At 23.2% G+C, this 15,965-nt stretch overlaps 6 protein-coding genes across 6 annotated transcripts; 2 read left to right on the top strand and 4 right to left on the bottom strand. All coding sequences in view use genetic code 6, as the record gives it.

Annotated features, from left to right (window-relative positions):
* Positions 1 to 1,487: 1,487 nt before the first annotated feature.
* Positions 1,488 to 3,092, top strand: TTHERM_00392840 (STOP protein; the record flags this gene model as incomplete). The annotated part of the gene is made up of 8 exons (XM_001011860.3): positions 1,488 to 1,666; positions 1,751 to 1,923; positions 2,064 to 2,208; positions 2,273 to 2,315; positions 2,377 to 2,472; positions 2,530 to 2,714; positions 2,774 to 2,876; positions 2,943 to 3,092. 8 exons carry the CDS (start codon positions 1,488 to 1,490, stop codon positions 3,090 to 3,092), a joined length of 1,074 nt encoding a protein of 357 aa, XP_001011860.1.
* Positions 3,093 to 3,745: 653 nt separating this feature from the next.
* On the bottom strand, positions 3,746 to 5,413 carry TTHERM_00392850 (ATP-dependent DNA ligase; the record flags this gene model as incomplete). Its single annotated transcript, XM_001011861.1, has 1 exon — positions 3,746 to 5,413. The coding sequence occupies one exon, from the start codon at positions 5,411 to 5,413 to the stop codon at positions 3,746 to 3,748; it is 1,668 nt and encodes a 555-aa protein (XP_001011861.1).
* A 985-nt stretch (positions 5,414 to 6,398) lies between these two features.
* On the bottom strand, positions 6,399 to 8,536 carry TTHERM_00392860 (ubiquitin interaction motif protein; the record flags this gene model as incomplete). The annotated part of the gene is made up of 6 exons (XM_001011862.3): positions 6,399 to 6,467; positions 6,536 to 7,119; positions 7,179 to 7,709; positions 7,827 to 8,025; positions 8,168 to 8,300; positions 8,487 to 8,536. 6 exons carry the CDS (start codon positions 8,534 to 8,536, stop codon positions 6,399 to 6,401), a joined length of 1,566 nt encoding a protein of 521 aa, XP_001011862.2.
* Positions 8,537 to 10,158: 1,622 nt separating this feature from the next.
* TTHERM_00392880 (hypothetical protein) lies at positions 10,159 to 13,023 on the top strand (the record flags this gene model as incomplete). Its single annotated transcript, XM_001011864.2, has 8 exons — positions 10,159 to 10,317; positions 10,457 to 10,499; positions 10,978 to 11,495; positions 11,809 to 11,917; positions 12,108 to 12,208; positions 12,416 to 12,551; positions 12,625 to 12,789; positions 12,884 to 13,023. 8 exons carry the CDS (start codon positions 10,159 to 10,161, stop codon positions 13,021 to 13,023), a joined length of 1,371 nt encoding a protein of 456 aa, XP_001011864.2.
* A 126-nt stretch (positions 13,024 to 13,149) lies between these two features.
* Positions 13,150 to 13,476, bottom strand: TTHERM_000392879 (transmembrane protein, putative; the record flags this gene model as incomplete). The annotated part of the gene is made up of 1 exon (XM_012796506.1): positions 13,150 to 13,476. One exon carries the CDS (start codon positions 13,474 to 13,476, stop codon positions 13,150 to 13,152), a length of 327 nt encoding a protein of 108 aa, XP_012651960.1.
* Positions 13,477 to 14,425: 949 nt separating this feature from the next.
* TTHERM_00392890 (WD domain, G-beta repeat protein) lies at positions 14,426 to 15,841 on the bottom strand (the record flags this gene model as incomplete). Its single annotated transcript, XM_001011865.2, has 7 exons — positions 14,426 to 14,786; positions 14,849 to 14,917; positions 14,982 to 15,144; positions 15,204 to 15,277; positions 15,337 to 15,427; positions 15,479 to 15,615; positions 15,666 to 15,841. 7 exons carry the CDS (start codon positions 15,839 to 15,841, stop codon positions 14,426 to 14,428), a joined length of 1,071 nt encoding a protein of 356 aa, XP_001011865.2.
* Positions 15,842 to 15,965: the final 124 nt, after the last annotated feature.

The raw sequence follows: 15,965 nt of genomic DNA, 5'->3' as shown, positions 1-15,965 counted from the left end.
TCAAAATATTTAGAAAGTTAAAGAAATGATAAAATATAGCATTATTGATCAATCTTGCTAAATTTAAAAGAAATTTATTATTTATTGCTTTGTTATAAAATAAAAGTATTTATAGTTATTTGCAATTTTAAAAGGCTGTTTATTTACTATCAAACTTACTTAATAAAAACTAAAAATTCTGATTGGTATATTTTCAAATAAGTAATATTTGACAAATTTAAGAACAAACTATTTAAATTAAAGTTTACTCACAGATTCTAATAGAAAGTAAGTATCAATTAAATTTTTATTTTAAAATTAATTTAAAAATATTAATTTATTTTAATAAATAACTTATTTTATTTCAAAGAAAACAGATTTCAACTTACAATTTTATTTTATTTATAATTATCAGAGTTTAATCTAATAATTTAAATAAGAATTTTTATTTTATTTAATAATTATTACAGTTTAATCTAATAATTTAAAATGTTTTATTTTAATAAATTTAATTAATACTAAAAATATTACCGATAATTTTTTAAAAGAAAGTAAGTAGCTAATTGATGGTTTGAATTGCTTTAAAGATTAAAGCAAACATCTACTTTTTCTATTTAAAAATTCAGATATATTCTTTGATTAATGAAATTTGAATTTAATATTTCTATTATAACAACTTTTAGTTAGTTAATATATTTATTAGTTTATTTACTTAAGTTGCTTTTAAATATAGTTTTTATAAATAAATAATTTAATATTTGAATCAATTGAAAAATTATAATTGTTAATTTCAATACCTAATTTATTTCCAATTCATTTGTTTAAATGGTGTTTTATAACCAAAATTTTTGTCAAAAGATATTAGTCATAATATGATTTATTAAAATAATTTAGATTTTTGTTAAATAGAAAATAGAAAAATAATTAATAAAAATTATTTTTTTGTGAATATTTAAAAATAAATATTTTGTTTTATGATATTTTTTATTTAAAATTAATTTAAATTAGATAATTAATTTATTAGATTATTTATTATTTGGTTTTAAACATGCAAACAAATAAATATTTATGTAAAAAACAAATTAAAATAATCTATTTAATATAAATTATTATATCATCAAATCAAACTAAATGCAATAATTATTTTTAGAATAATTAAAGGATTCGAATTATAAATAATACATTGTTTATAAATTTATTTACCTTTTTATTATCTAGCTAAATTATTAAATTGGAGATCTAATAAAATTCTTAGTTTTTGTTAATGAAAATTCGAATAATGAATTATTTATTTATAGACTCATTGATTGATTGATACTTGAATAATAAATATACAACTTACCAAATAATATTTTTATTAATTCTGCTGCAAGGTAAATTGAGCTGGCAAAAAAATAATAATTGCAAATATATTAAGTAAACATAAGCAAGAAGAGTATAAAGCAAATAAATAAATAAACTTAAAAGATTTAGGAGATAATTAGTGATAAATTTAAGGAGTATTAACAATGGATAAAAGATCATAAAGCTAGGTATAGTTTAAGACAAATTATAATGAACCTTCAAGGACTAGCATCAATTTGAAGGAGAAGCAACTTCTCGAAAAAAGTGGATCTGTCGCTTAAAATCTAAATAGAAATGTTCCAAATGATTTATACGCCAGTGTGAGCTAAAAAGATAAAGAATCGTATGAATTTATTCACTTTTGAGAAAATAAATAAGATCATGCATTTAAATTGTTATTTACTAACTTATTTGTTGTTAAAAATAGATAAAAGAATGCTTCCCACTATGATAATAATTTCTAAAAAAGCCAATAGGATTCAGGCAAAAATGTTTCTGCAGAAGAATTATAGGAAATGTATTCTACTAGAAAGGAGGCTCTCTAAAAGCATATGGATAAATTATTTGTTTCAAATGATACCTATTTTAAATTGATGAAAGGTAATTAATTAACTTGCTTTGTAATGATTGTACTCTACATAGAAATATTTATTTAGCAAATCTTAACATTAGATTAGAAAACATATTTATTTTAATATAATTAAATGATTCATAAAATTCAAAAATATAAATTAATTCAGGTGGACTTGTTTGCGGTTATTGTCATCGTCCTAAAGATCTTAACTTGGATTACAAAAAAGGAGCTGAATCTATTTACTAAAAAGATTTTAAGCCACACGCTTGCTGCAAAGGTGTGCCAAGAGTCCGCTCTGATTTTTTCGGAGGGTAAATTTTATTTAGCACTTTAAGTTAATGAATATATAAATAAATTATTTTGATATTGATATAGATTCTACACTTAGTAACCCATGGAACTTACAACTGTTCATAGAGTAATTATTTATATTATCAAAAATCATTATGTATTTAAACAAACAAACAATAAATAAATAGACTGATTATATTCCTCACCCTTTAGAAAAAAATAAATCAGAGAAGAAGCCAGACTCATCCTAATTTCTTCCATTTGCAGGAGTTTCAAGTTACAATGTAAATAAAACTCTTTGATATTTATTTATAAGATTAGTAATAAATTATCAAAATTAGGACTAATATGCAAATTGGGGTTCAAATCCAGTCAGCTTAATTAAACCTCCTTATCATCCTACAGTTATTAAAGAATTACCTTTTGTAGGAAAAACTATGTACAAAGATTATTACTAAGGAAAACCTGCTGAAAAAGATGCCGAAAGAGATAAAATCATTTAAACTCATAGAAGAGGATAGTTTAAGTAATAAAAAAATAATATTCACAAAAAGAAAATAAATTTATGTTTTAAAATAATGTTAGATCACCTATAAATCCTGATTTCCCATTCTTGTCTTCTACCTCGTATGGCTCTACATATATTCCATAAAACACTTCCACTAATAACTTTAAAGTTCCATAAAAAGTAAATCAATCAAGCTTTAAATAATAAAATCCTTTATAAATTATAAAATTATTTTTTTAAAAAAAGGCATCTGCACCTCTTCCTCCTTTCGACGGTTAATATGTCACTAATTATAAGAAAGATTATGATGACAAGTCTCACCATCCTAGTCAAAAGTGTGATGATAAAAATTGTATTATATGTGGCAGAAGATTACTTAAAAAGTAAGTATCGTGAAATCTGCTATTAAAGATTTAAGTTAAAAAAATAAAATTAATAAAATATATTAGAACATTTATAACAAAGTAATTAAATGAGTATCCTTTTGTTAGTTAGTTAATTAATTAATTAGTTTACCATCATTTTCTTTCATTTCTAATAAATGCTATTTCTCAATAATTTTGTATGAAATTAAAACATTTTTTAAAAATTGTAAATTATAAACTGTATCTTTCTTTGTTAATTAATTGAAATTTTTATTAACGTAATCTATAAAAGATATTAATTAGATTCTAAAAATAATTGATTGAATTTTAAGTGATAGGGTTTTAAAAAAATAATTTATTGCATTGTATTGTATTGTTTAGATAATATTTGATTTTAAAATCAATTAAATTTCTTACTAAATAAAACTCTTTTAAATATAATTTTGTTTTAAAATTAAAATAATTAAGAAAAATATCGAAATTTTAAACGATGTATCTTAGAATCAAGTACTAAATCATAAAATGATATAATTAATAGCTAGAATTAAAGAGAAATTATTCAATTGAAAGACAAATATTTATAAATTTTGCTTTTTAAATGCGTAAAAAATATTATTATATGAAAATAAATTGTATCAATTAAACTTTGCTATAATCTCTCCATCAATCTATTAATTAATTCATTCATTCGTCTTCTTTTATTCTCAAGAAAATAGGGAATCTTGGTTTACCATCTTTGGTAAGATTTTGGTATTTGAATGTTATCACACTTCCTTTTTTAGGTGGCCTTCTTCTTTAGTCATCATTGAATCCTGATCCTATTTTGAATTCTTTTCCATTTTTCATACGGCATACCAAAGCACCCATCATATCTGCACATCTTCCTTCACCTCTTTCACTCCCAATTACTGTAGCTTCTTCATCTGTAAATGTTTTTACCTTAAGAAGGGTTTTTGATCTTCTGCATTCATACATTGAATTAGGATCTCTTAACATCAAACCTTCGCCATTATTTTTTAAGACTCTATCAAGCTCTGATTCAAGTTATTCTCTGCTCTCCACTATCTTATGTGGAAGAACTTTAATGTACTTGTTACCAAGTTTTGGAATTTATTCTTGTAAAGCTTTTATTCTATCTTTAAAGGGTTTTAATAATTTAGGACAGTCGTAAACTAAGTAAACAATATCTTTCCACCTTTCATCTTTTTCTTCATTTCCATTTTTTGTCTTAACAATACCCACACAACGCTAGAAATCATCTCTTTTTGTAAACAATTCCCCATCTAAAGTGCAATTTGGGAAATTTTAAATGAAAAATGGAGGAGGGTAGAATTCGTTACCATTCCTAGAATAAAATGTCTTTCCAGTCCAAACAGCTCTGACTCCATCCATTTTTTCACTTGCATACCAGCCAGTTGGATCCATTTCATCTGGCATTGCTTAAGCTAAAAGTACACCTGAATCCATACTTCCGTTAGCACCTAAAGAACCTTTTTTAATTTCTCCAGTTACAACAACTGAGCTATTACCATCATCATCATCACCCTTGTCGAATGATAAATCTAATTAAGAGCCACCAGACCTAGCAGTTAAATCTGACTAATCTGAGATACCTGAAATATTTGAATGTGAATCGTCGTATAACCCTGAATCTTTATTAAAATTTTTCTTTTTGCCTTTCTAGTTGAGATCAAGCTAATTATTATTACTAGATCCATTTTATGCTGAAAAGTGTTTATTAACTTCATTTAGCTAAAAATTATATTGACTATCATCTCTCACATATCCCTTTCTTTCGTATTCCTCAATTTAATTTTTGAAATACAATTTACACTAGTTTGCACTTAATATTGTAGAACTTTTTTCCCATGTCTTTTTTATTCCTAGTTTGCCTATAATTTCTTCTACTTCATTGCCAGACAGAGTTAAAATTACAAATTATGATGACCAAGTTTTGTTTTCCTATAAATACGCTTGAGTATTTGAATCAACTTTAGAATCTTTATCATCGTTAGCATTATTTTCAACAGATTTAGGTGCTGAAATTTAAATTGAAAATCCACTTGCGTTATTTGCAGGAATGATGATTTAAGGCTCATTCTTTTTCATGGGAATATCTCCGCTATATCCTTTCAATTTTTTGTTTTCAATCACTCTTATTATGTAATCTAAACAAGAGTCAGTGTCTTTGTGCTACTTTTGGACAATTTAAGTTTTCTCTTCAATCTCTTCACCTTAAACCAACTTTCCATATCTGATTTAAGATTTATTTCCATCAAGCAGGCTGATTTCCCAAAACTTTGATTGATTAAAATTAAGAAATACAGGTTTTGTTAAATCAATTTTGATCATCTTAGATTACTTAATTAGAATTGAAATCTATCTATCTTTTTGAATTTAATTTATTTTTTATTTACTAATAATCTTTTTATCAAATATAAAGTAAACTAATTAATGACAATGTATGTATTTATATATATATGAATATTCTACGCGCTATTTTAATTAAAAGCGAAGTCATAATATTTTATCAAAAAAGAATAAAAACAAACAGTCACATCTTCTATTTCATTAAAGTTAATCTATCTGATTATCTATTCACCTTTATTTTTTATTATAAATAAGTATATTTTGACTACTTTTGTATTTTTAAAAGCATTTTATAAAATTTTTCTACTAAATGATTATTTTTTATCATTATCCATCCATAATTTTTTGAGTTATTTTTGAATCTAACTAAGTATTTAAAAAAGTATTTTAACTATTATTTTTTATTTCATAAACTCCTAATTATTTATAACCTATTTTCTTTATTTTTTATTTTAAAATGTTCATTTAACTATTTTTTTTTTTAAAGTATTAAAAATATTTTTATTCAATCATGTTTTTAACATAATTTATTATTTAATTTATATTTTTCATTTTTAAAAATTAAGAAAAATATTTTATTTGCTATCTATTTAATTTATTCAATGTGGTAAAAATTTTTTCATATCAAAAAGTATTTTAATAATTATCTGAATTAATTTTTGAAAAAAATTTCCAAATATATTATTTAAGGAGCCTACCTTTATTTTTATCTTTTAGAGATTTAGAGCTGTTATTTTAATTTTTGCATGAAATTTTTACAATTTAAAATAAAAGTAATTTAAATTTCTATGAAAAATACTTATTGATATAAATAAAGCAAAGAGATCAAGATTTTTATAAAAACGAGAAATTGTTAATATTAAATGCTTTATTAGCTATCTATCTATATACAAATAAATATGTGTTTGTTTATAAATAAAAAAGTATGAAATTAAAATTAGTTTATTTTAAAGGATTATTAAAATGATCAATTATATTGCTGCATGCTCATTTGTATAGCTTTTTACATTTCTTCGTCTTCATCGTAAAAGTCGTCCTATATTTATTTATTTTTTAATTGATTTTTTTTGGATATTATTTTATATATAAAAGAGATTTATTTACTTCTTATATTTGTGGTTTGCTTTAAGTTTTATTTGCAGGCATTTTATTTGATTCTTTTTAAATATTTTGAATTACTCCACCTCTTCTATTAATTTAATTGTTTTGCTTTTAAGTAACTTCATAATCGCTATCATCATCACCGTCTTCATTAAGATTCCTTTTATTTCCTCTATTTCTAAGATTTCTTCCTTATTTTTAGTTTTATTTTTATTGAGCTTATTTTTGTTGCTATCCTCTATTGTTGCTATTGACTGCTGCTCTTTAATTATTTTTATTTTAGTTTCTGCCTTTTTTTCTTTCATTAGAATAAGATTCGTCTAGGTCATAATCTTCATCACTATATTGATCTTATAATTCGTATTCATTGAAATCTTCATCTTGCTTTGAATATTAATTTGCCTGTGTAGTTTTACTTTTATTGTTGTTGGTTTGGGTTTTACTATTTTAATTTCCTTCTTAAGCTTTTAATTAATCGTTATCCTCAGATTCATAATCTTCATATTTAAAATTACCATCTTCCTCTAAGTCAGATTCAACTAATAATTTTTTAATTCCTCTTGTTTTTATTTTATTGTTTTCCATCACTTTTATATTAATTTTGAAGGTTTATTTAAGGCATTTAAATAAATTAAAATAAGCTTACTCGAATCTAATTTATTTTGTTGCTTTTGCTTTAACTATGTCATTTTTTAATTAGAGAAAGAGTCATCAGCTTTATCATTTGCACTTTTTCTCAAAAGAACTCTTTTTCCTTCAGTTTTTTGCTTTTGCTTGCTAGAGTTCCGAGTTTCTCTAGATTTTTAAAGATTGTTTACTGTTTTTTCATATTCATTAACATCTATACTGGCAACAGAATCATCAGCTTCTTCTTCGTCTTCCTCTTCTTCTGCTTCTTCATCATCAACAACAAAATCGTCATCCTTTCTTTTCTTTTTCTTATTTTTATCGTTTTTTCCTTTCTCTTTATCCTCCTCTTCTTCTTATTCGCTTGGTTCAGATGGTTCTTCTTTGTAAAATTCTTGTTCATCGTAATCATAGTCATAATCATATTCATCTTCGAAATTATCTTATTTTTTATTTTATGCTTGGGTTTAGATCCTGTAAATATCCTGCTGCTCAGCTTCTTAGTTTAAGTTTCTTTGTAAGATGCATATTGCTTCATGGTCATCATAGTCTGTATAATAAAATTTAATCAAATCACTTTAATTCTACAACGTTTAATTTTTTTAAAAACTAATTATTCAATATCATAAAAAATGCAAATATATTTATTAAATAATGAAAAACTCACCCCTCAAAATAATATGTTTGCCACATTTGTGACACAGTTTAGTCCTTGAAGAGCAAGCAATTACATGGTCTTAGAAATCATCTTTGATAATTTAAGTTTCACAAAACCTGCAAAATTTGGGTTTCTTTTCACAATATTTGTCTTAATGATCCTTAAAGTGTCTTTGTTCTATTTCCTGATCGCAAAATTTGCACTTTAGCTTTATTTTAAACAAAGAATTTTTATTAACTATTAGCATTTATTTATTTTGCTCTTTTTTTTTAAGATAAATCCATAATGAATTGCAAATTATAATATATGTATTTATTTATTTATTTATGCTGAGTGATAATGATTATTACTAATTAATGAATTTCTAGATGTGCTTCGGGATCTCTTTTGTCATAATACTCAGGACAGAGTTTACATGCTATAATATTACGGTAGCAGTATGCTTCATGAAGAGCTAGCTTAGAATCTTCAATTTCCTTTTTACTATAATTTATAAAATTATGTTGATATAGTCGCTCATATCTGAATAGTAATTTCTAAAAATGTAATCAATCAAAGCTAGCTAGTAATGTAAGTTTGCTAACTCCTAAGTTATACTAACTTGAGTGCTTTGCTACATCTATTGTGCTTTTTAAATGCAAATGTAATTAAAAGAATAGAATTTCTCACCAGTTTCCACAATGGACTGACTATTAAGCATGAGTTTTAGTTTCACTCATTTCTTGCTTGTTTGCTACAGTTTAAACTTTTTTAGATCAAATTTGTTATTTTAAAAATTAAATATGCAAATATTTATCTTTTATTACTTACTATCAATAGAAAGGTAAATTGATTCTTGACTATTCTTTATAGTAAATCAATCGATTGTAGTTAAGGAAATGAATGAATGAATGCATTTCTTAAGAATGACGATGAGAGAAATTAAATTTAATTATCGTCTACTATAGAGCGAAATTCTAACTTATCACTTAGATTGCTAACTTTGCTTTAACTCCTTTATTTTTTGGTTAGCTCTTTTCAGAATTTAATTTAAAAGCAGATATTTATTTATTTGTTTTATTTCTAATTTTGCAGAATAACAATTATCATTCATTACTCATTCATTTATTGATTAATTGATAGATAGATAGATTGATACATTTTTAAAAGCTTCTTTTTAAAATAAGCGCGAAATAATTATTAATAATCTCTTAAATTAAATTTAAAAGGCTTTATTTGAAACATAAAGTTCTAGAAAGCTAAAAATGTATTTAAATATTACGCTATTATTCATAAAATTGTTGAAATTTAAAAGCCTCTGCTTATTATTACACTTGATAGACATAAATTTAATTAGATTTCTTAAATTAAATACACTCACAAATAAGATTTATGACAGTAACATAAAAGTTATTTTTATTTAATTATGTTGCCTTTTATATCAAGTTAAGTGAATAAGTAAGTGGCAGTACTTTAAGTCGTACAATTGTCTTAAATTACGTATAATTGACTTGCTTTTCGATTCTTATCTGAATTAATCAAAAACTTAAAGCTTCTGAAATATTTAGACTTAGAATTTATTAATTGATAGCTTAAAATGATATTTTTGAAAAAAGCTGCAAAAAGAATCTAGAATAAAAATATTTAAAATGCAGACAAAAAAATAATGTATTTAGGAAGAAAAACGGATTGCTTCTTTGAATAATAGTTTTGGGCAGAAATATTCTACAAAGAAAAGATACGAGTGATAGAAAGAATACTAATTATCTAATACATTAATATTTATTATAAAAATCTCTTTTGTGGGCAAACAATCAAAAAATAAAGATAAATTAATAAGTCTAATAAAAGCGAAACAAATCGTAGCCTCAATATCTCAAAAACTCAGAAAAATTCAGTCTCAGATAATTTTTAGCTGGAAATAGCACAGAATGATATGCTCCAGCAAAAAGTAATTATATACTTATGTTTTTAGTAGGGTCTTTTTTTGGTAGTATTGAAAGAATTCTGAGAAAAAAAAACTAAAATATAGATTTAGTTTCCTTTTTAGATTAAAGATGACTGAACAATCAATTAATTAATAAATTAATCAATCAATCAATCAATCTAAGCAGCTGGATAATTGAATTGAATTGAAAGGCCTCAGAAGAATAACACAGAATTAAATAAAGCAGTCAAACAAGCAAACAAGCAAGCAAGATAATTAATTTAGTATAATCTAAGTAAAAGAAACTAATAATTATAATTAAAATTATGATAATTAACTATTTGTTTGAATTAAGAATTAAAAAAATCAAAGTAAACAAAAAAAGCAAAAAAAAACCAACAAAGAGTTGATTTTATCTTAGAACTGAGATAGATCATGATATAGGAAAAATATGAAGCCAAAAAAACTGAATATAAATCTTAGCGCGTGAGGCATGGCTACACGCTGAATTTGAATAATATCTTTGATGACTTGGATCTTGAATAAGATAGTGATTTCAAGTCACTTCTCGATTATCAACTCTTCGATAAAGTGGTATGATTTTATTTATACACATTAAGTTTACTCAATTATCTTGATTCTCACTCACTCATTCTAGCTTCTTTTTGCTTCATAAAAGCATCAAAATGAAAACTAAATTAACTAACCCTGAATTCTTTTTTTATTCAAAAAGCGTAAAAAAATTAAGACAGCTTAGCATTAACAAAATACAGAAAGTATTTCATTTGATTTAATTTAAATTAATATAATGACTTAACTCAAGTAATCAATCAATCAAGCATATCATTAATGGCAATCCAAAAATTAAATAAATAGCATTATGCATTATTTTCCTGTTTTTTCAAATTTTTTACTTAATAAGTGGCTAATAAAATACTAATTATTTGCTTATTTGGGGGTTCTTTTGCGTTTAAAAATGCGTTTGTTGCAAATATTTTACATATAAATCATTAAATAATTAATTGGATGCACTTAAGTGTAACAAGTCCTGCCATTAATTATTATTTTTATAAAGGCATGAAAATTAATTTAAAATAACTAAATGTTCTAGTTTTACATTAATTTGGGAAGATTTTATGATATAAATTTTTAATAGAATGATAAAAAATGAACTTCTTTATAATCCAATTATATGCCTTTGAAATTTAAACATGAGATCGATTTTGTATTCATTTAACATTTTAAAAAAAAAAGAAGAAAACAGTATCGAGATGGAATAAGAGCCATTGCCACAAAAACACAATGAAAATAATTATAATAATATGGGAATGTTTGAGTTTTATTCTTGCTTTTAATAAAATTCAAATTTTTGTGATATACTTAAAACTGGAAAATTGTCTGATTAGCTTAAAACAAGCGAATTTTCACCAAAAGACAAACAAATATTGTCATAGTTGAGTGTGAAATAACTCCAAAAAAATATAAACCTTGCTGACACTAAAACAATAAATTCTGACCAAATTATGAGTCCAGACAGCACTCAGTACTATGCTTGCAGAGAAAGCGAAGAGGACGAAGATGACGAATAAGAAGAAAAAAGCACTGCTCCAATTGATTTTGACATTGAAAACGATTAAATAAATTCAAATTCCATGCTGCAAGAAAGTCCAACAAGCTACAATTCATCTTATTCCTAGCGCAGCATTTCGTCTCCTATAATGTCGTTGACGAAACAATATTAAATTGGGAATGATTTTGTCATTATTGAACAGGTAAATTTACTAAAATATAATAAGAGATGTTTGCAATAAATAAATAAATAAATTTTTACCAATCTTTAATTTTGTAAGGCGTTATTCTATTAATTTTTGAAATACTCATTTCCACCTTTGAAAATTGAATTCATTGATTGATTAATTAATTATTTTAATCGATGTATAAGTATTTGCCAAAATTTAATAATTTATTCAGTAACAAAATATCTTAATTTAAAAATTTTGCTTAGCTCTTTCAAGCTTATAAAAATTAATTATTAATATTTAGAATCCAAAAATAGAATTTAATCTTATACAAAATAATATTTAGAATAAAGTAAAAAGAAGGCAAAAAAACCATGCTATGTACAAAAAATACAGATGCTACATGCAATAAGATAGTGAATAATATAACATTCTTTAATTAGAAAGTTCGCAAGGTAGTTAACTGATTAGATTCATTTATTAAAATTCATTAAATCCTTACTTTTTAATTTTTCTGTTATTTCATCCATTTTTTCATTTAGACAAATTTGTAATTGTGTGAATATAGAAATTTCGCAAGAAAATTAATGAAAAAAGTGCGCTAGCTGATTTATATTTCATTATTTATATTTGAAAAATAAAAAGAAAACATAGATTTGATACATAACTATCAACAGTTCAACCAAAGTGACTGCGTTCTCCAACACAAATACACTATAGAAGAAGACAATTATATTTTCTTAATTGTAAATTATTTATTTATTTTTAAATTTTATTTATTTCAAATAAAATTATGCATTTCGCTCATTCTAGCAATAATTTTTATTTTAAAATTCACTTTTCTCCCAACCTCTAAACAATTAATTAATTAATTAATAAATAATTCCAAAAAAGCTTGGCATAGAATAGCAATTAATTTAATTTATTTAATAATTCCCATTATAAAAAAATAGACAGAATAATTTGAAAGCTTCCATTTAGAATATCCAATCAATACAAATTTTTAGCTAATTATTGCAAGCATTAAAAAAATTTGTGATTTTCTATTATAAATTCTCGAAAACAAAGTTATTTAACTTGAAATAAAAGGTAAGTTTTATATCATTCATTCACTAATTGATTTTCTTTGAATATTAATATCATTCATTATTCTTTAACATAGCTGAACATCTTTGCTGGACAGCGAATGGATAAATAAAACTAGGTTTTGAAGTCTTTAAGCATATGACTAAAAGCCAAAGCTATAAGTCTTCCAAATTTATGTAAATAGAAACATCAAAAAAGTTTTGTGAATAGATTATATAAACTCTCAAAGAAGTCTCAGAAGGTAAATAAATAAATAAAATTTATTTTCATAAACTAACTTTTCAAAATTAATTAAAATAACCAAACAAATAAATAATTGAATAATTAAATAATAGGATTGAGCTACGAAATAAAAAGCGAATTGAATAGATTTATTGAATAGTAAGAACAATAAGAAGAAAAGTGCACTTTACAATAATTTCTAAAGCACCCTGTTTTTCAAATATAGAATCTATAGTACTACTAAATATGTTGAAAGCTAAAATTTTAAAAATAAATAGGCTGAAAGCGATAGATAGATAAATAAATAGAAAAAAAGTAAGAAAGACTGCACTAAAAATAATTTCAATAAAAAATAACAACCAAAATAATTAAAAAATTGTCATTAGTGGTGAAATAAATAGCAACTAACTAAAGGCAATTAATTAATAATTAAAATTTTAGCCATATAAAATAGAATGATATTTATAATTAAAAAACCAAATATTTTATCAAATTTTTCAACTGAGTGATTTACTAATTAATTAGTAAATTAATTAACCAAATAAAATATATTAATAAATAAATAAATCACCTATAAAATATATATAAAAATCAAACAAAGTTAGAGGATGATAAACTTAGATTAAAGAATATTTATTCTCTCTTCTTACAGTTTATTTATGCTCTTACTAAACTGCTAAAAAATAAATAAATAAATAACCAACATATTAAAAATATATCAAATTAATTCCAAAGAAAGCTACTCTTTCATGCATTCATTCTTTTTTCTATATATATATAACCAAACTATCACTATAAATATACTCTAGAAAAGTAAATATTCTAATACTATAGCATAACATTTAGCATAAAATTAATTTATTAATTAATTAATTCAATTAATAGCTGTGTTTTCTAATTGATTATCTTAACCAAAATAATTAAATATATTTAGATGCTCCTTTTATGTACAATTTTAATGCTTCATCTAAATTTTCTTATAGTTAAAATCTCACATATTTTATCAACTAAATTATCTATTATAAATATCTTAGGAACTGATTTAGTAAAACTCATCTAATACTTTATATATAAATAACACCAAACTTAATAGTTATAAATTAAGTAAGTAGGTGAAATACTTAAATTAATAGTTATTCAATTCTAAATAAACACAGTATTATGCAATATGATCTTTATTTAAATTTATCTCTGTAAAATGTAATTAATCTTTATAAATAATAAATCATTAAAATCTAATAATTCTTTTTTTTAACTTTGAGTATTAATGTGGCTTGGCTGAAAAGGGAGGTTTTAAATAATTTATTTCAAGATTATATTTTAAAAATCTAGATGATATTATCTTTAAAAATTTTCAAAAGTATTGGAAATCCCATGAATCAACCAACCTCCCTCCACAATACTTTTATGTTTTATGAAATCAATATTGATTTGGAAGTAAATATTTATTTTCATTTTTTAAAATATAATTTAAAGTTTTTATTTTAATGTTGGCAATTTATTGTTTGTTTAGTAAAATTATAATTTAATATTTAAATAGATCAAAATAAGTATTTTATATTTTCTTTATGTTATTTTGTAAAATAGCTTAACTTGATAAAAAATATAGATTGAATAAAATTATTTTGTATAAAATAAATTTATATATTTATTTTTCATTCTGTTAATGACCACAATTGCACTATTTTATCATAAAATGAACAAGTAATTATGTTCTTGGTGTCCTGGCTCCAATCACAAGAATAAGCTAAAGAAGTGTGTCCCTCTAATTTCTCTTATTGTTCTACTGTTTCTTTTAATAGAGAGTCATAAAAAATATGATTTTAAATTTCATTTATTTTACTGTTGCCATTTAAGTCAACAATTTCAAAATAATGTTAACAGTAAACTCCAAGAAGTGCTTGAGTAGAGCTTTAAGGTTTCCAAATAGCTCTCCAAACACCTCCCTCTCTTTTGGAAGCAAATATTTCTTTTTAAATGTTTCTCACATCCCATAGCCTTAAATGCTCATCATAGCTATTATTAAATAATATGATTGACTTCTTAATGTAAAATAAAAAGCATAAACAAATAAATACCATCCAGTAAAAAATTAGTTCGAATTTAAGGGGTCAAAATTGATTGTGCATATTCCCATTTCATGAGATCTTTATTATTTTTTTAATATATTTAATTAAAACCTTCATTTTAAATAATTAAATTTTTTTGAACCTTTTATTCATCATAACTTAAAAATCAGGTACTCTTGTGTCATAGAGTATTAACTTTTAGTCATCTCCTCCACTCAAAAAAATATTTTAATCTTCTTTACTAATTCCACAAGCCCACACAGAAAATTGATGCTTAGATACCTTAGTAATTTCTTTCAAAGGTTCTAATTTAAAGAAATGTTTTTTATTCCTATTAGAAATAAACAAATCTAATTTTAATTACCTAGATTTTATGCTAAATCAATAATAAAAACACTCTCTTAATCAGTAGAGGTGACTATTCTTATTTGTGGGAGGCTAGTTTTTGTTAAAATAAAAAGATTAAGACCCAGATATTTAAAGGCATTCATTCATACGTTATATTAACATCTATATACAGGCATTTATGTCCTTCTTCAGTTTATATTTCTCTTTCTTTATGCAATTTAATATTTGATTCTTCTTTTTCTTAAAATATAAATTACAAGATTCATTTTTATTAAAATGGTAAAAAATTACATTCTTTTAAAGAATAAATTCTGACAAAAGAATCGCTACAAGCTGTGCTTAAGAACACAGTATTATCTATCTTTTAATAAAACCATTAAAAATCTAAAACTCCAGCACTCTCTACTATGTCTTTTATCACTAGCTTACTGAAAATAAAGATTATATAATAATAATAATTAAAAATATTAAATTATACTTTTATTCTACTTAATATAATTCAAGACGTCCGTAAACTTTTTGATCCCTAAGTTCATAATATGCTATAACAAGGTAAGATTCGAAACCTTTTATAGGACAAAATTTAGCACAATCAGGAGTTAACTCAGAATTAAACTTTTAAACTGATTTAAATAAATTTTTATTTTCAGCCATTTAAATTATCAATTTTGATTAAATTTTGTGAATATTAAAAATAAAAATTGCATTATTTCAAGATATGCTTAATTTAGTATCTAAATTATATTCGTTAACACGAATATTAGTCAATTTAATCTAT

Source organism: Tetrahymena thermophila (assembly GCF_000189635.1).
Source record: "Tetrahymena thermophila SB210 genomic scaffold scf_8254719, whole genome shotgun sequence".
Classification (NCBI taxonomy): domain Eukaryota; phylum Ciliophora; class Oligohymenophorea; order Hymenostomatida; family Tetrahymenidae; genus Tetrahymena; species Tetrahymena thermophila.
The sequence above is the reverse complement of the archived record's forward strand: the minus strand, read 5'-3'. Positions and strand labels throughout refer to the sequence as shown.